At 49.5% G+C, this 20,044-nt stretch overlaps 2 protein-coding genes and 1 long non-coding RNA gene across 3 annotated transcripts in view; 1 reads left to right on the top strand and 2 right to left on the bottom strand.

Annotated features, from left to right (window-relative positions):
• The window catches only part of NDUFA11 (NADH:ubiquinone oxidoreductase subunit A11), an 87,312-nt gene that overhangs the window by 27,996 nt on the left and 39,272 nt on the right, over nt 1-20,044 (top strand). The window lies entirely within an intron of this gene.
• On the bottom strand, nt 7,887-19,701 carry RAB11B (RAB11B, member RAS oncogene family). Its single transcript, XM_061355825.1, has 5 exons — nt 19,541-19,701; nt 14,213-14,408; nt 12,513-12,706; nt 11,389-11,469; nt 7,887-9,663 (listed from the first exon to the last, which is right to left on the bottom strand). Exons 1-5 carry the CDS (start codon nt 19,578-19,580, stop codon nt 9,518-9,520), a joined length of 657 nt encoding a protein of 218 aa, XP_061211809.1. The 5' UTR covers nt 19,581-19,701; the 3' UTR covers nt 7,887-9,517.
• Nucleotides 15,115-19,072, bottom strand: LOC133213557 (uncharacterized). Its single transcript, XR_009725837.1, has 2 exons — nt 16,252-19,072; nt 15,115-15,371 (listed from the first exon to the last, which is right to left on the bottom strand). It is a non-coding gene; the product is annotated as an uncharacterized LOC133213557 (long non-coding RNA).

Raw genomic sequence — 20,044 nt, 5'->3', positions numbered from 1 at the left:
TAGCTGGAATGGTGTCTCATCCCGGTGGCTGGGTTTCAAGAGTAAAACAAACCCATAAAAGATAACTAAAGAAACTGAAAAGGCTAAAAAGCCTCCTTAAAAGGAGGGGAAACACCAAATAAAAATAACTCTAAAACTTACCAAAGAAGAAATATAGAATTACTTGTGTGTCAGTTAGGGGGTAGGGGGGGAATCTTCACTCTCCAGCTCCTGGAGGTAGAGGCAGGCAAAGGAACCTTTGCCATCCCATCAAAGGAAATGTGGGGGGGTTTATTTCAAGGTCCCTGTGCACAACAGCAGACAAACATTCCCATGGAGCTGCAGTTCCGCCAGGTTCAGCTAAGCCTAAATCAAACTAAAATAGCTAAAGAAAATAAGGGCTTGTTCCTGGTTGGAAGCTGGGCCAGACTACAGGGGAAGAAAACAAAAAGCCAGTATGAGGATGTGCTCGCTGGAGGCCCGAAAACACCGAGCTGGGGAAGCACGAGTGTTCTTTCATGTCCTGGAAATGAAGCAACTCTTACACAACCTGTGAGCACGGCTCCTGTCGTGGTGAACACGTGCAAGGAGACTGCACTTCACTGGTGTCTCATCACCTTCGGTCCTTCCTCTGGAGCTCAACAGGCATAAGCGTGAGCCTGTGGGCAGGTCAATGCCTATTGGAACAAATGGGAATCTTCCCATCAACTTAGAAAGGAACTGAGCAGGCTCAGCACTGCCCTGACTCAGCCCCTCTCCACCTGTGCAAAGAGCACACGGGGTCGGAGTCACTGTTCTTCCTGCTCTCCTTGGATAAAATAAAGGCTACGAGCTCTCCACATTCAAGGAGCAAAGAGGAAGATGATAAATGCCGTTGGAATGGCTTAAGTCATTGGTTTGAAGCTAAGGAGTCTTTTCAGCTTGAAAAGCCTCTCGCTGAAGCAGGCAGAAGATACATGTTTTTAATAAAAAAAGGTCAGTTCCATTTGTTCAGCCAAAGCTTTGGGGTTTTTTAAGTCCAGAGGAAAAAGGTCCATTTTGCACATTGGAATAAAGCTGCCCTCGTTCCCTGTGTCCTGGCAGGATTTACACTGAGGTTCTTTGTGCTCCACATCTGATAGGTAGAGGCAACACCACGGCCTTGTCCCCACAGCCCTATTTGGGGCTGGAAGGGAATGGCCACCCGTATCCATCAGGAAACACGTGGCTTTCTGTCACAAGTTATTTGGCGTTTCCTTGTTGGGGTCCATCCCAGGGTGGAACCTGAAGTCAGGGCTTTAGTATCTGACTCATGCCATTCAGCAAAGACAAAGGAAAAGCAGTAAAGGTTTTCATGGATACACTTAGCAAGGAAGTAACCGAAATCCACAGATAACATCTGCAGCGTGCTCCGGTTCCAATTTCATACCAGCTAAACATGAACAAGAGTTTTCAGCCAAGCCAGTCCCTTTCCTGGCTCCCTAAAGCTCAGCTCATCAACACGCTGCCTTTCCTCACAACTGTCAACAGCTCATCGAGCTCAAACCCAACGTTCATAGAACCATGGAATCAGTTAGGCTGGAAAAGACCTTCAGATCATCAAGTCCAACCATTCCTTCAGCACTGCCAAAGCCACCACTAACCCATGTCCCCTAGCACCACATCTGCACATCCCTTAAACACCTCCAGGGACGGTGACTCCAGCACTGCCCTGGACAGCCTGTTCCCATGCCTGAGCACCCTTTCAGTGAAGAAGTAATTCCTAACCTCCAGTCTAAACCTCCTCTGGTGCTGCTTGAGGCCGTTTCCTCTTGTCCTGTCCCTTGTTACCTGGGAGAAGAGACCAACCCAGCCTCACTACAACCTCCTTCCAGGTACCTCTAGGTACAGGTATTGGATCAGGCCAACTGCTCATGTTCACAGCATGGATCTTCAAGAGCTTTTCAATAACCAGAACAAACACACTGACAAATTACACAGCACTTGCGCCTCTCAGAACCCCAGCCTGGTTTGGGTTGAAGGGACCTTAAATCTCCTCCAGCTCCAACCCCTGCCACGGGCAGGGACCCCTTCCACTGGAGCAGCTTGCTCCAAGCCCCTGTGTCCAACCTGGCCTTGAGCACTGCCAGGGATGGGGCAGCCACAGCTTCTCTGGGCACCCTGTTCCAACATGCTTCTGGGCAGCTGTCATTTCTGAGCCCATTCCTTGGGGATCCATTTCTTGTTCTCATTTAAAAAGAAAAAGCCTGCAAGACATTAAGTTTATTATTGATATCCCTTCTGCTGCCACAGTTAGACATGAGCAAATAAATCAGAAGTCTCTTCTCAGCAACATGGTGTATCCTCAGCTTCTGAGCAGATCCAGGATATAAAGGGCTGAGTTTGTGGGGATTACACAAATTGCAGAAAAACAAACCGTGTTTGTGGAAAGTTGGCTCAGGAAGCGAGTTATGCACAAGGACTCCAAGACTCAAACATGCAGGAAGATGAGCCGGTTCCTTGAGAAGCAGCTTTGCTACTCCAAGGCAGGGACCACAGTGCTGGTATGCCAGCATCCTCTACCTGTCAGTTGTCAGGCATTGCCAGGAGGTATGTGATCCAGCTGGTACCATCCAAAGCGCAACAGGGGTGTCAAAAGCTCCTCAAATGACTGAGCAGCTTAAGGCTGCAGAGATGGGGCTGGAGCAGTGCTCTCCATCCACAAGACATGCCCAAAAGGAAAAAGCAGAAGAGAAGGAGCTAAAGGGTTCCCCAGTTCTGTTCTGCACAGCCTTTGCAGCCAGATAAGACAGTTACTCCCCGAGACAGGGAAACCATAGCAGGCAAGATGGACACCTTGATCAAAGCCACAAAGGGAAAAACCACAGTCAAGATGAGACAGACAACAGGAAAAGCTAAGGCCAAATGACTGTGGTAAAGGGGAATTGCTAGGTGCTCCTCTGGACTGCTGGTGGCCTGTCTACAGGATAACTACCTCAACCAGTGTAAACCTTTGGCAATTCCGAGGCCTTGATAGGATCCAGAACAAACTGAAATTAGAACCAGCTCCACCTCTTTGTACACACCAGGTTCTGTACGGATCAGCTTCTCCAGGACATCTCCAGAGCAGGCAAACAACCTCTTGGCAAGGCTGCCATGAGCCAAGTCTGTTCCTCTCACTGAGGACTTCCCTGATTACCATAACCAAGACCTGGACCCTCACTATGGTGCCACCAGGAGATAACCAAGTTTTGCAGCCAGCGTAACGCACCCATCTGCACAGAAGCTCCCAAACCCATTTTAGCCAACACTCGTATGCACACACTGAGTTTTCTGATCATATGATCCTACAAACGTCACTGGGGAACGGAAGGTTTTCGGTTGCTAAAGGGCATTTCCAAACATCAATGCTTCCCTTTCCACCACCAGAAACCCATGGATTTCCCAAACCCTGGGCCCCAGGGTCTGAACACAAACATCTTGAAGGAGACAAGTACAAAGAATTACTTCCTTTACCACATCTAAGCACCTGCTCCCACACAGCCTGTCTCATCCAGCTAACACACATCTTGCCATGGCCCAAGTCCAACCCTGGCCTGCACCATGTCTTTGAGCTCTGCCTGCTCAGGCGGCTGCAGTGCCTAACAGTAGACCTGGCAGCCCCGCGCTCCAGGCTGGTGACCCCTTCCTATAGGATGTACTGGAGCCAGGCTGAGAGAGCTGGGCCGGTTCAGCCTGGAGAAGGCTCCTGAAGGGGAGACCTGAGAGCAGCTCCTCTCCCGGGACAGAGCAGGCCATGCATTACAGCTGGAGTGCCAAAACGAACAAAGTTATCTCTGATCTGCTGAGACTTTTACCTGCCACAGGACCCTGTGAAAGGGAGGTTTTACTGCCCTTTAATTACCAACATCTGGAAAAGCGAACTGCAACATTAGGAGAAAATTCTTTGTGGAGGTTATCTCCAACCCCAAAATCAGCCATTTTAAGAACAAGTTTGTAAGGAAACAACAGAAACACAGCTGGGACATGAGAAACACGTGCTGCTCCTCTGAAGTCAGCACAATTCACAACATAATGCAAGTACAGAAACCCTGTGCCACCTCCCTCATCATTTCACTACTCTGCAGGGAAAGAGACACTAGGGAGACTTGAAAGCTTTATTGAAATCAAGAACCAGGGTGAAAGAAAGCAGTTATCATGCTCACAAAGCATGAAACCAACCACCGGCAAGCACATCCCTGCCCTGCTCCTGCTCAGCAGTGCTGCCTCCTGAAGGCACCTCAGCCTTGTGGGCTCTTTTCACCCGTATTCTCTACCAAAGCAGCAGCACCAGCAATGCAAGAACACCTCTGCTTCCTACACCCATCGCTTCAGAAGCCTCCTCTTTCAAGAGGTGCAGCACCTGCTCAAATTTAAAGGCACGGAGCTGCTCAAGTGGTTCCAGAGGAGGCCATGGAGCTGCTGCAAGGGCTGGAGCAGCTCTGCTCTGGAGCCAGGCTGAGAGAGCTGGGCTGGGGCAGCCTGGAGAAGAGAAGGCTCCTGAAGGGGAGACCTGAGAGCAGCTCCAGTGCCTAAAGGGGCTGCAGGAAACCTGGAGAGGGGCTTGGGACAAGGGCCTGTAGGGACAGGGCAAGGGGAATGGCTTGAACCTGCCCGAGGGGAGACTGAGCTGAGCTCTGAGGCAGAAGCTCTTCCCTGTGAGGGTGCTGAGGCGCTGGCACAGGGTGCCCAGAGAAGCTGTGGCTGCCCCATCCCTGGCAGTGCTCAAGGCCAGGTTGGACACAGGGGCTTGGAGCAAGCTGCTCCAGTGGAAGGGGTCCCTGCCCTGGCAGGGGTTGGAGCTGGAAGCTTTAAGGTCCTTTTTACACAAACCATTCCATGACTGGAATCAATCATGGAATTGCTTCAGCCCTTGCAGCATCATTTCAGAAGAGGCAGTAACACCCCGAGAGAGGAAATAAACCCAGGCAGAGGAGGCCACCTGCAATGAAATCTCTCCCAACAACCACGTACCCCACGGACACGCAGTCTGATGAACGGACCCCAAACCCGGCTGCCCACAGCCCCGGGCCCGCACCGCTTCTCTCCCAGGTTCTGTTTTCACGCACCACCCGCAGGCCCGGGCCGCAGCGCTGCCCCTGCTAAACCCACCCGCTGGCCTGGCAAGGCTCTGGGCCGCCCTCCCCGGGGCACCGGGACGCCTGAGGACACCCCCGCGGGCGGATCCAACCCCCGCCCGAGCGGGGCCGGGGGGCCGGGGGGCTGTCAGGGCTCCCAGGTCCCCACCCCCGGCCCAGCCGCCTCGGCCCCGCACAGCAGCGGGGCCCTGCCCATGGGCCCACCCCCGGGCGCTGCCGCCGCCGGTGCCGCCCCGCCCCGCCCGGTACCTGCGGTCCCGGCGCCCGCGGCCCCTCAGCGCGGCGCGCGCCGCCCCATCACCGGTTCCTGCGGCCGCCAGGCACCGCCCACCCGCGGCAGCCCGCCCCTCAACCGCGGTCTCCGCCAATCAACGCACCTCGCTGCGCTGACGCCAGCTCCGACGTGGCCAATGGCCCTTCAGGGAACCCGGCCGGCGTCGCTACGCGACCTCGCTGGCAACAGCAGCTGGCCAATAGGAGCCCCGCAGTGCAGCTGGGCCCCGCCCATCCCGGGTCTCCTCAGCTCCAGGTCTCTCTGCGGCGGCCGCGGCTCCGGGAGGGCACGACCCGGCCCCGGGCTCCCTCCCCGCCGCGCCCGGTGCTGGGTACCGCCAGTAGCGAGCTCCCGCCCGCTGCTCCCCTCAACCCAGCGCCCCCCCCCGCTGAGTCAGGAACGGAGCCGGCGAGGGACCAGGCCCAAAGCTCCGTCCCCAGCTCGTTCTCGACCGGCGTTTGGAACAGAAGGTCGCACACACGGTATGATTTGGCAATCTTTATATCCACAGTACAGCGTAACCATGCACAAAAACCGAGTGAGGCGGTATTTACAAAGTGAAATTGCACTTAACACAGGAACCGGGGGGGAAGTAAAGGAAAGAAACTTCTCTTCCGGGTTGCATAAAGGCCCAGTGCTGGTTATAGCCTACAAAGCCTGATGGACAACACTACTGTGTAAAGTTAACTGTTATCTATTGAAAGACTGAAGCCCTGGAGATACTCCATTAATCACCATTCATTATCAGGAGTCTGCAAGTCAAAAGAATACAACTTAGGCCCTGATTCGCTGTGTTTTACCTTAAGCACAGTCAGTCTTCACCTGTAATTGACTGATTTTTCTCTTCTTACTTCAGTTTCAGGCCCTACCTTTAATACTGGGGTTTGTTCTATTTGTTTTCTGAAGGAAAAGGGCCTCCCTAAGTGACTGAGTCACTTCATAAGGATCTTATTTCTGCTACGGAGGCTAGAACCTCTAACCAAGGTCTTCCTTTATGCTTGGAAAGGAAACAATCACCAAGCACAGGTAAGCCTCATCCACTGCCAGTCCCCAAGACAGATAACATCCATAACTTCTGGAACAGTACAGCCTGCAGGAATCAAAACGTAAGGAAACAAAAATAGCTTCTGTACATCCTTCCCACCCTGCTGCATCCTGTTCACACACAAATACCCTGTTACCAGCCTTTCCACATACCATGGGGTCATTGCAGGTGATCTAACACAACAGCCTGTAAAGACACCCTAACAAGGGGGATGTTTAGGATGCAGCAGTGCTTCCAACCTGCTAGAGATGTTGAGAAGGGATCATAGTGCCTTGATGGTCTCCAGAGCACACACAGAAAGTAGCAAACAGTTACCTATCAACTGGATTTTTACACTGATGCCAAGTGTAGAGCTCCAAACCTTCCTATGAACCAGGCTTTCTTGACCTGTACAGGCTATAGACAAACTCTTGGTGGAGACTAACTCAAGTCTGTAAACATCTGATTCAAGAGGAAGATAAGCATTTAGACTGAGGCTAGTCTACCCAATGAACTTAATTTTACCAGTTACCTGTTTGTGTGCTCACCACCAAACCACCTTAATGGTGAATTGTGGCCTTTCTATAAGTAACAGGGTAGTTAGCAGTTGGAACACCTCGGGTGCACCAAACAGCCCTACAGCAAAAGGCTTTCCACAACACACAGCAGAGCTCAAAACCACCCAGCCCCCTGGCATGAACAGCACAGGCCCAAAATCCACCTGCTCTGAGGGGTGTTTGGTCAATGCACAATAAAGTTGTACAAGGGCTCTTCAACATCTGTATAATTTAATGGCACTTGAGCCCTAGACATGGACCCTTTGCTTGGACTCTGAGGCAGTTTAGAGTCTCCCACAAAGCCAAAGACTAAAGAAAATCCTTATGAGACAAGGAAGTGACTAAACAGCTTCTCAGCCTCTTCTAGCACACCAGGTTGAATTAGAAGCTTCATGTTAAGAATAGGAGTTGCAGAGTAAACCCATTCATACACACCCTCAACTAAGTTGTCTTTAACAGCATGATTCTTCCTCACACTATTTCAACTCATTTAATAAAGAGTTTTGTTCAAAAATTAAGGAGCTCAGCTCCATTAGTGTCCACCTGCTCTTGAATGAAGTATTTTCAGTATCTCTGAATTTTCCACTCTGATGGGGTGCTTATCTGTCAGCCCTGCACATCTCATTTTGGTCTAGGACCACTGAAAAGAAGATGCCCCAGTTCTCACTGGCTGCATCTTCTCTCAGCAGGAGTCTATTAAAGTGTTAAAAGGCGCATCCTGAACTGGGACCCCTTTAGGACAGAGCCTAAAGAGGAATACTTATCCTCAGTCAGTGGGAAGAGGCTGCAAGCAGGAACCCCTTCACCTTGAATGGATCCTCTATAAACAAAGGTGAAAAGTGGAAGTGCTTAGGCACCATGTGCACCCTTTGCTATGAGCTACAGCCCTCTGGATGCAGACAGTACAAAATTAAAGGCATTGGTCTGGAAGTCTTAGAAAAGAAAAACCATCAGAATTAACCGCCCTTAATTTTATTACACAACCAGACAGAACAGTTGAGACTGGAATGTCAGATTTCCCCTTTAAGAACAATTCACTTTCCTATTTGCTTTGTATCAGAAAAGAAAAAATTAACTCACTAATAGGCATCAAGTGAGGTACAGTCTCAGAATACAAAGCAAAAATTCACTGCAAATTGCTTCAGAGAACAGCAGATGGTCTCCACCTCTTCCTTTAGATAGTTTCACCCAATATTTGCCTCATCATAACATTCAGCATGTACCAGAGGGGATGCCAGGTGTGTAAGAGCTAGTGAAGAATGAAAAGCCATCACAGAAGATGTTCACAAGCTAGCAAGAGACTGACTACACCAAGTTGTGGTAACATTCTTCCCATTCAGCAAAACAAAGTATTGTAGTAGTTAACCCTGCTGATGACAAATCCCTTCTATCAGGTGAAGTACAATCATTTGAGAGTTACAGTCAGTAAAACTGAGTGAGAGGAAAACAACAGCTTAAGCAGTTATTATGTGAAGTCTTAGTATTACATATTTTAGTAGAGGTCAAGAAGATTATGCGCAAGGTCAGTAGTGAAAGGTCACGAAGAGAAAGTTCAAGATGGTTCTGCAGAAGGTTTACAAAATGTATTATCACGTTCCTCTACAACAACCAAACCCCTTACAAGTGCAGGTCTATAGGTGACATGAACATATTGCTTCACTCACTCAAACAGGGTAGGAGAGATCTAGAGAAAAAAGCAGCATGCAAAAGAAACAAACAGAAACCAACCCTGGAACTACAGAAGCTCCTGCTTTCCAACACTGACCTACAGTACAAAATAAGCTACTTGTACAGGTTGCAAAAGGTTTCTGAAATCAAGATGCTGGCACTTACTGTACAATAATGTGAACTGATTAACAGAAGCCATGAATAAATATTGAGCCACATCAGAGAGCCTGCACACACAACACAGGCATTCAGGGTGGCAGAGAAAGCAACGCAGACATACTTCATTGTTCCCAAATAAAACAAGAAGAGAGGAAGATTCCCCAAGCAGGAAACTGTAAGCTCCACAGCCAGACAAACTGTATTAGGGGTAATTACATATAAAGTAATGTTATTTTCAGAGTTCTTACGTGTGTGCAGCCACTAAAAACCTCGCTGTGAGACTTGATCAGGACAGAAACAGAGCATTTGGTAGGTAGGACAGCTATTTTCTTTTAATTTCTCCCCCATGTTTACAGAAACACAAGACTGGGAGGGAAAAACCTTGTCACCTACATGTAGTTATTTCTTCAACTGTTATAGACAAGTCCCCATGGTTTCTCTCCCCCAGAACCCTCAAAAACCTTTGAGGAGAGTGTTTCATGGGATAATATCCAGCAGCAGATGTTCCAACACAAACATGTCTATCAGATCAGTGCCTACATTTCAAGCCCAAAAGTCACCACATGGAAGGGGAGTTCAGAGGCAGGGGGATGTTAGCCCTACGATTAAAGCTCTAAGATGAAAGGGAGGGTGATGGGACTTGGGAATGGGATAAAGGAGGGAAGAGGGAGTCACTGAATCACAGGAGATAAGAAGTGCACACAGGTTTCTAAATGAAGCACAGACGAGTTTGGCAGGCACAGGAGTCATCTACAGGAGGTCACAGGTTCTGACAGCACTGGAGTTTGTTGGATTTCTGTCCGTCGGTGGTTGGTGGGACACTGATGTCCACAACGTTGTTGCCAGGAGACTCGTCGTGCGCAGAGCGGTCCGCAATCTGCTTCTGCGAAACAATGCGGTAGATCTCTGCAATGAGAACACACTGCTCAGAGCACAGAAGGACGTGGCCTTCAACACAGCACACGTCAGAGCAAGCTGTCAGAGGTGATGCAAGAACGCAAGAACAAGGAAGATTTTAACTTGAGAGCTGTGAAAGAGAATCTAGTCTCAGCAGCTGTGGTATGTAACATCTGGCTGGCTTTCCAGCTCTGTAATGGACAAGTCAGCTCTGTCTGGAAAAGTCATTAAGACAAGATTCCTTACTGCCTTCCACCACAGTGCTTTTTATCACATTCTTGTTCAATGACTCCATGAACATGGGTATTATTAAAAAGCTTTTTAAACGAGAAAGGAGCAGGAATCATAGAATCATGGAATGCTTTGGGTTGGAAGGGACCTTACAGCTCATCAGCTCCAACCCCTGCCACAGGCAGGGACACCTTCCACTGGAGCAGCTTGCTCCAAGCCCAGTCCAACAGCTCCAAGTTCCTCCTGTGCTGTTGCCCCATAGCTGGATCAGGACTGCAGAGGGGGGTCTCCGCAGGGCACAGCTCCTCCCTCAACCTGCTGCTCACACTCTGGGGATCAGCCCAGCACACCCAGGGGGGGGTTCTGGATCACAGGGAGAATCCTCATTTCTAAAGCAGGGAATCATTTTTAATTCAAAAACAAGGCAGCACAATTAAGCCACCCCAATCAACAGGATGCAGAACATCATTGTGCAGCAGTGGTAACAGGGCTCCATTTCACACTTTAGCTTCTGGCAAGCTGCTGCTACTACCAATGACAGCAGTGCCTCCCTGCAACAAATCTATTCTCCCACCTATGACAGTAAAACGCCACATGGTCCCATAAAGCTCCATATTGATCCAAAAATGCTTTTCCCGAGAGATGGATATGACTCAAATTAATCTGTGCCTGAAAGCACAAAGCTGTAGCCACCAAAGAGAGACTGCCAGGGTCAAGGCCTTCAGAAACACACCATTTCAAGTGCAGGGAGTAGAAATAACTTCAGTTGAAAACTTTTTAATATATGTATTTCACTGACTACAGTCCTTGCTCCAACTTCCCTCTATTGTGAAACAGGAAAAGGGCAAGGACCTCCCTGGAAATCTGTGGTAAATATTATGGTCACAATCATGCAGCCACAGCCTCAAAACAGCAACACCCAAAGTCTTTAGTGAGGATTCAAAATCATGGGGAACTCTGTGGGATTTGTTGATGTGCTTATTAAGAGGTGGACATATTTACAATGTTTAAAACAGAAACCTTTAACCAAAGCTCAGCGCCTCAGCACCCTCACAGGGAAGAGCTTCTGCCCAAGAGCTCAGCTCAGTCTCCCCTCGGGCAGGTTCAAGCCATTCCCCTTGGCCTGTCCCTACAGGCCCTTGTCCCAAGCCCCTCTCCAGGTTTCCTGCAGCCCCTTTAGGCACTGGAGCTGCTCTAAGGTCTCCCCTTCAGGAGCCTTCTCTTCTCCAGGCTGCCCCAGCCCAGCTCTCTCAGCCTGGCTCCAGAGCAGAGCTGCTCCAGCCCTCACAGCATCTTCATGGCTCTCTATCAGGAGACTAGAAACCTCCAGGTTCTTGAGCAGAAAGCAGTGTGTGGGGTGGGAGGCAAAACAGAAAGCTAAGGTTGGAAGGCTTTCAAACTACCCATCATTCCCAGCACTTCCCAAATACTCTAGGTAACTACAGAACATGCCCGTGAAGCTCCACTACCTTGCAAGGTCCCCCAAAAAAAACCAAAGCCTACCTGTAAGGATGTTCTTGAAGGCTTCTTCTACATTTGTTGAATCCAGAGCAGAAGTTTCAATAAAAGATAAGTTATTTTTCTCTGTAATAGATAACAAGTGGTTCAATTAAGAATTGTACCATCACTGCATTTCACATTCACTTTGAGGTTTTCACCTTAATTTTTAGGCCAAACCAGATGGGGCACAGTCTTTTTTGTTTTCCTGTTACATTAGGAACTTGGTGCACCCATCATTTAGCTGCTGGTGTTTCAGCAGTGTCCCTTTGACCACTTCTGAGAACATTGTTCTCACCACAGCCCTTGTTCATAGAATTATAGTACAGTTAGGACTGGAAAGGGCCTTCAGATCATCTAGTTCCAACTTCAGAACACACGTTTAAGCAAACTATAGCAATATTCCTAGAAGGATTTTAAAGGCTATACATTTAAATTCCACCTCCAAGCTTGACAGCCACACAAAATGAAGCTGAATGTCCCATGCATGCCCTGTACAGGCTCTGCAGGATAAAGAAGAGAGTAAAATAATGCCGTGGCAGCAGCTCACAAAACCCATGTGATTTCTCCCAAGAAAGACTTGGGAACCTGGAATCTTGAAGATGACCAGTCCCAAGTCTGATAAACGAAACCAGATGACACTACACTCTGATGACATCAGTGCTCTGGAGCAGAAACCCCACCACCTATGAGAAGGTTCAGTGTTCATTTGCTGCTGCCCACACTGATCTGTACCTCAGCAGAACCGGCCCTCTAGGAAGGAAGGAAGGACGGACATTTTAGATTGTGGTATTTTGTATTTCTGTTGTGACATTTTCCCTTCTCAGTGTTGCTCACTGTGTCCAGCCCTGCTAGAGGAAGTGTTTCATGTTCAGCTATCAGGCAGCTCAAGGACAGTTTCAATCATGTGTACTACCACAAGATTGAAAAACAAAACAAAACCCAAACCCACAAACCCAGCCAACCACACACACCATTTCATAAACCAAGAGGTTTTCACTTTAAAGGCAATCTTAAAAGCCTTTTTTAGGGTCAAAAATAAACTTGAGGTGAACGATCAGTCCTGGCCAACAGCATGCACCAACATCATCACCTTCAAAAGCACAAACCCAGCAACACTGGCAACAAACCTGCAAAAGCCCGGGCCTCATCCGTGGGCACAGCTCTCAGGTGGCGGAGGTCACTCTTGTTCCCCACCAGCATGATGACAATGTTGTTGTCTGCATGGTCTCTAAGCTCCTTTAGCCAGCGCTCCACATTCTCATAGGTGAGATGTTTGGCAATGTCATAGACAAGAAGAGCCCCAACAGCACCACGGTAATATCTGCAACCACAAGGTACAGCCCTTTAGAGTTCTACCCGAGTTCCACCAACAAACCTGGTGGTTTGTTATCTGGCACTTTTATCCTGGTGACTGCAGGTTGGGTGCATTTCAACTCCAGCCGAGGGCTCAGGACAGCACAAGCCAGTCAGTACCAGCAATCCTGTAACAGCCACATCTCTCTTCCACGCAATCCCACCATTTCCCTGATCCTCCAGCACCTGGCTACCACATCACTGAACTGATTTGAGACATCAAGTCAGCAGAAAACATCCCCTTTCTACTGCTGGTTGGTGGTGTGCTGGCTCAGCAAGCTCAACTGGCCCAGCCATGTGTCAAGCAAGAGCTTGTGCCAGCACAGAGGAGAGGCAGGAGCACAGGACTAAAGATGAACTGCTTCTCATTAGCCCCAGTTTGTTGTGGAACCAGTCTCGGCAGCAGTATTTGTGCTTTTCCAGGAGCAAGAACAAGTTGAGGGTCACAAACCAGAAAATACATTTGAAAAAACACACTAATAAGATGCAATTTGAAATCACTTGTATCTGCTTCTGCATTTCTTTGTTTTGCATCCCTCCCCTTTGGGCTCCACACTCTTGTATTGTTCTCCCATCTATTCTGCACTACCCTATTTCATCCCAATGAGAAAGTCCCACTTACCTTGAGGTTAATACAAATGGCTCAGTCTGTGCATGATTCAGAAACAAGTCAGCCCCTTTAAAAACTAATATACATCTGTAACGCTAGATATCAATTCACTGGTTAGAACATGCCCTGGATAACCAGGCATGCCAATAGGCTTCTCTCCCCCTCTCCCCCCAGATATACTTCTGCCTATTACCTGCATGAAATAGCTATAACCCAGAGGTTACATCTTAAGACACTGGCTAGATTAACAAGGTGCTGTGCATAAAAGCTTCTCAGCACCACTGTTGTAAGCAGGGATGTGCCTAATGCTCGTCAGTAGTACTACAGTTCCCTTTCTTACTGGTTATTCAGCCTGCACTCTTGGACCTAATTTTCAGGGCTGTGACTAATTCCAAGTTATTGAGGTTTCAGGGGAATTTTGGCTCCAGACTGTTCTAAAAATGCCTTCAGTCTCAAGATTGAGGGGGCAATGTAGACCAGAAGCCACCATTCCTACACTATGGCTTGATGCCAAACATATCCAGCTTCAGCATGGGGAATGAGTGCCATTTCTGATGGAAGAAACACATCCAGGGCAGGTAAAAAACCCACATCACAAGGCTCAGAACAGACCATCCCACCCTTTTGATTTAAGTGGTCATTTTTTTCTATAATATACCACTAGAATCTAAAAATTAGTTTCATTATATTAATCAAAGAACACAAAAGTATTTCCTATCTTATGACTTGGATCTACATTGAAGTCTGTCACAATGATTTTGTCATGTGTCCCAAATGGGTTTCATTAATTCTCTACCCATAAGTTTTTCTGCACCAGCTCTGCTAGAACTCTGCTCTCAGCCTGAGCAGAGCCCTGGTACTCACGCTGAGGTAATGGCACGGTATCGTTCTTGTCCTGCAGTATCCCAGATCTGGGCCTTTATCGTCTTCCCATCCACCTGGATGCTCCTGGTGGCAAATTCCACCCCAATGGTGCTCTTACTCTCCAGGTTGAACTCATTGCGTGTGAAACGGGACAGGAGATTACTCTTCCCAACTCCAGAGTCTCCAATCAAAACAACTGAAAGAAAAGACAGTATTTTAGATAGTAATTCTTCATCCCAGCATTTACATACTGCAGTGGAGCAGGAGCCAGAGGAGTTGCAAGCTAGATAAACAGAGAAAGTTACACTGATGCCACCTTTTACTACTCACAGCCCCCAAAGCCCCATGTTAACACTAAGTCAAGAACACAGCAACAGGCTGACAAAAGCCTGTGTACAGTATAAACCTACTCTAGTTAAAAAAAATAAAAAGCCACAGTAGGTGGAATGAAACAATTCTTTGCAGACCTTTTTGGGGCCATACAGGGTGTTTTATTTCAATAATTCATAAATATGTTCACCACAAAAAGGGGAAAATAGGAGACATTTGAGCCTACAAATAGGACACAAGCAAAGCAGAACCTGTGCCAGCAAAACAAGCTCTCGGAGGTTGCAGGAGAAGGAAAAGATGAGCTCAAAATCTCTGCCTCCACACGAGGTGTTGCCATGTTAACAGAGGAACGGTAGTGCAGGGAGATCTTTAGCACACAAACCCCAGCTTTACTGGAAGGAAAAGATAAAAGGTACATCTTGTAGTAGGAGTTTCCCCCTCCTTCAGGGCTGCAGCTCTGCCATCCTGCTGCTTCACACCCAGCCACGCTGCACCAGCCTCTCCACGAGACCTCATCCTCAACAGCTGCAGAGCCAGGATTTGGCATTCCACGTTCTTTATTTCTGTGTAGGTGCATTAGCTCTGTTTTCTGAAATCCCTGTATTACTGACTAGAGCAAGAAATTACAAAAGGGAAACAGACTAAAAGCAGTTAAGCCACCCTGCCTTAGTCACAGCAAATCCTGTGTCACGTATGCCTCTGGGATTCAAACCAACAGCACCCTGGTTTGAGGAAAGGCAGTCACTGTCAGGAAGTTTCTTCAACCTTGGGAATACGTCCTACTCCAGTTCCAATCTGTTGGTCTTCCTCATTCAACAATCTGGTTTGCCTACAGAAAAGGAGACACGGGCAGAAAACATTCCTGATCCCTCCCCAACAGATTACAGATGACTCTTGTCATTCCACACTTCCAGTATGAGCTCCCCAGCATTCTCCCAGGGTTAAGGATCATACTCATCTCTCAGGGTTATTATAACTTTCTGCTGCTCAGGCTGCTGTTTCAGGACACAGCCCTGGCAGCACACTGCCAGCACATTCCCAAACTCCTGCTGTAGCCCTGTTACAGCTCCAGAGCTGTGCTGGGAGATGGCTGAAATGCTCCCGACTCCCCCCTCCCCTCATGTGGCTGAGGGCACAGGCAGACAATTGTGCTGGCACAGCTGAACAGCCACAGCACAACAGAGGCAGGAACAGGCAGCTGGTGGGTCCCACAGCCACAGGCAGGAACAGGCAGCCACTATGTCCCACCTGGGATAGCTTAAAGCAGCTCCTCACTGCTCTGCCCTCACTGGCAAACAGCAGAATCCAGTTTATAGGGTAAAATCATAGAATCCCAGCCTGGTTTGTGTTGGAAGGGACCTTAAAGCCCCTCCAGTCCCAACCCCTGCCATGGGCAGGGACCCCTTCCACTGGAGCAGCTTGCTCTAAGCCCCGTCCAACCTGGCCTTGGACACTATACAAAGATTTTAGGAGGTCTTCTAGCTCTAGGATTCTGTTAGCTTTACTTTCCAGACCAACAGTTTTTCATCACTAATTCCACTGGGTGTTCCAAAGCTCATGCATCTTACACAGTGATCCGCTGCCTTAGGGGAGGCTGTAGCCTGCTTCAAAGTCCTGACCATGATGAGGAAGAGGTAGGAACATCCACCATACAAGCTAGACCAGCTTGGAAAAACCCTGAAGCTTCAGCTGTTTCCAAAGGGAATTACCTTCTCGTCAATCTGCAGCTGGAGAAAACACAGCCTCCTCTCCAGGTTCTGCCTACCTCCTATCCCTGGCATTTTAGAACCATTAGCTTTGTGCACCAGCCATACAAATGGTCATTAAATCCATCTGTCACAGGAAGAAATTCAGGGGGTCCTGAGCTACTTCAGCTGGTTCCTCGCCTCAGCTGCAATCACCAGGCAAAGGTGCAGGCTCCCCCTTTCCCAGGTTGCTCCAGGGCCTAGCAGAGCTTGTGAGAGCATTTTTGAGGAGTTACTGGATGCAGAAGTAACAACGGAAGGCAGCCAGATCCCAACTCAGTGAGTAATGTTCCCTCTGCCTTAGAGTAGTGCATCCTTAATACTCAACCTTGAGCATCAAACAGGCATTTTCACTGTCAGGAGAAAGAGACAAAGACTGAAAGTGCACAAGAAGACAGAACCCACACACTTTTGTTTTCTACAGGAATCAAGCAAGAAAATACCTTCCACATTCTGGTCCAAGTGATTAGACCTTGATAAGGTTCCTGCATTTGGGAACAGGCCACCAGACAACACTGCCTGTTCAAATGCACAAGTCTTGACAGAGTAGAAAAGCTCCACAGAAACATTAAGTCCTTTAGGTCGCCAGGTATTGATGACAGATCTGACATTTGTCATAATCACAAACTTTGCTAGGCTTAAGCTCTCATCAGAGCATTCTAAAATCCCACAAAGGTAAAAGCAAACTCCCCTTTTCTTTGGGTGTTTTTTCCTTCCTTTCTCATGAGCCAGCATCAGATTGAAAACAAACCCTGATAACAGCTCCTCTGCTGGAAAGGGACATTCATGTGCACGTCACATCTGAGTGGCTACAAGGCTTCCAATATTTTAACTGGTCATGAATTCTGTTCCAGATCAAACCCATTCAAAACTCATCGGGAGAAGTTCCTGCTTTTTTTAACCATCCCACCTACAAACCCGGTTGGAGCAGAGCCCGGAGTCACTGGCTTTGCTTGGACTCCATCACCAAAACACTTCCCCAAGATTCTCACAGCCCCACAGACAAAACCCAGCTTCTTCTCCCAAAGGCTGGCTCAGTCACTTTGTGGTGATCAGTACAAGCAGCAGTTCTGACTATCGGGATGCAGGCAGAAGAAAGGGAGATTGGGAATAAAGAGGCCCTAGCTTAGCAGAGCAGCTTTGACCATGCCCACGCTCGCATCCCCAGAGGGCCACCAAACCTTAGATTAACTTTTGCCTACTGTGTGCCAGACCCAATAAGCCAACTGATGCTGGGCTTTCCCTCTGGAAATGACTGGCCCTGAAGCAGAAGCTGATGGACACCATGAATGACGGAACACCAGGAACACTGAGCCAGCTCACACAGAGACTGTTGCTACAAACCCCTTGGCCATTTTCACCCCCAGCCGACTGTTTTATAGGCACTATTTCACATGAAAGAGACTAACAATAAATGGGGCCCTTTGCCTTTTAACCTTCTCATAAAGCTGATTAATAGAATCATAGAATGGTTTGGGTTGAAGGGACCTTAAAGCTCATCAAGTTCCAGCCCCCTGCCATGGGCAGGGACACCTTCTACTAGAGCAGGTTGCTCAATCAATGCTAAATCACAGAAGTTCCTGCACAAGCAATTCCAGATATCCCACTATATTAAAATCAAAGTAAAAATTGTGACTTTAAAGCAACACCGCGTTCAACTGGAGCATCCAAAATAATATTACAACACAAAGACACAAACTTCTGACGCAAACGCAACTGTAAAAGCCAAAAATCAGGGTCCCAACCAGATTTCCTTTGGAAACAGGGGGAGTGCTCAAATCTTAGAGTTAATAAAAGTAATTTTTCCCAGACCTCTCCATTGCTATTTCTACCTCTGAGCCTACATGAACCAGACAGAAGACAGTTCAGAAGCCATGTACGTTGCTAAGAAGGGGCTAAACCAGAAGCCAATCAAACCCCTGGGTGTGATCTTTCTTCATGACATCAATTCCCCTCGATACTTGATTCCATTACTAGCTGGGACAGGAGGAAAAGAAGTGGGAGACAGTCCTACAGCAGAGATGTCACCCCACTTGCTCCCATTTATATGCATCAATCCTTGCCTGGTCCCAAAAAAACAGTAAGTAAGGAAGGAAAACATGAAGAAGGTTTATTCATTTCCCAAAACAAACCCACACAACAACCCCTACCCAGAAGATACACAGAAAAAGACAATTCCCTCAGCCCCCATTTTTCATTAAGAGCTACAAACTATGCCAAGCTCCTCTGCAGCAGCAACACAGCAGGATGGGTCCTGACCAAACAGCTTTAGTGAAGTTTCACTCCAGACAGAATTCAAAATGCATTTCCAAGGTGAATGCAGTTTTGTCTCATTGACTATTCACAGAAAGAAAGAAAAGAAGTAAAATGCTTAGCCTTTCAAGTTCCTGGCTCTTAAACCACTTGGGAAATAGGTGGTGGACTGACTTCAGAAGGAAACCAGTTTAGCCCCAGACAGCTGAGCATGTTTTTGGAGGTTAGTCTTCTCCTTTGCAGACAGAGAAGAAATCAAGGGTGTCTTCCACCCTATCCTCCTAAAGGCTGCAAAGCAAATACACGGCACAGGCAAACACATCCAGCCAGGATTTCCAGCAGATGAGCACGAAGCAAACATGGAGGCAAACGTTTGAGACCCATCCACACCATCGCTCAGGCCTCGAAGGCAGAGATGTGGGACACTGCAGGGAACAGCTCGATCCAGGCACCTTCACACACGCAGGGCACTGACCTGCGGCAACCCTTACCCACCAATGACACTAAACCCACCTGAGCCAGCGCCAGAGCAGCGCTGTCCCCACCCAGCCGCTGCATGCAGGTGCTGGGCAACCCAAAAGCCTCAGGTACGGGGACAGAAGCGCCCCATGCAAAGCCCAAGCAATGCTACTCCGCTCCCCGGCCCGTTACCGGCGCCCCGCGGGCACCTGCGAGCAGTTCTCCATCGGAACCCAAGTTTCCCCCGCTCGTCTCGCACCGGGGGCGATCCTGGGGCCACCCCCGCCTGCGGCACCCCCGGCCCAGGCCCCGCCCCAGGCCCCCGCGGATCCCCCCGGGCCGCTGCCAGGGCGCAGCCCCAACGCGGGGCTCCCCCGCCACAGCCCAGCGCCAGGCCCGGGCAGGCCCCTCCGAACCCGGGCAGGGCCGCCCCGCGCACAAAGGCCGCGGCGGCCGCCCCGAGCCTGGAGCAGCGAGGCCTGGCGGGGAGGGGAGGACAGGGCCCGGGCGGGGCGGGGCGAGCGGCGCAGGGCAGCGGTACCTTTGAAGAGGTAGTCGTACTCGTCGTCCCGGGTGCCCATGGCGATGGCGGCGCCGACCCTCTGCTGCCAGGCACCGACCGCGGCCCAGCCGGGAGGGGGGGAGAACGGGGCACCGCGCCCGCCACCGCCTATCAGCGCCCGCCAGAGCCCGCAGGAGGCGGGCGCCGCGCCAGACCCATCAGCGAAGGCCAATAGGCAACGGTCGAGCCTGTGAGTGGCGGGGGAAGCTGTCCAATCGCAGAAGGGCAGCCAAGAGGAAGGGAGGGGTTTGAGGTGCCTGAGCCGAGGCGGGGCCAAGGAGGCGGGGCCTGGCTGGGAGAGGCGTGGTTTAACGGATTGGGCGTGGCTCGTCGGAGGGGCGGGGCCTCGGCGGGTGCGCAGCCCGGGGTGGATCAGCCCCGAGCTGGACCAGCCCCAGGGAGAGCTCGCGAATGTCCCTGCATCCCGAGGGACGTCCCGAGGATGCTGCTCCGTGACCTCCCTCCCAACCTTCTGGTCTAATG

Source organism: Neopsephotus bourkii, unplaced genomic scaffold (genome assembly GCF_033783945.1).
Source record: "Neopsephotus bourkii isolate Nb327-2 ecotype Australia unplaced genomic scaffold, CSIRO-AGI_Nbou_v1 NB_838, whole genome shotgun sequence".
NCBI lineage: Eukaryota > Metazoa > Chordata > Aves > Psittaciformes > Psittacidae > Neopsephotus > Neopsephotus bourkii.
The sequence above is the reverse complement of the archived record's forward strand: the minus strand, read 5'-3'. Positions and strand labels throughout refer to the sequence as shown.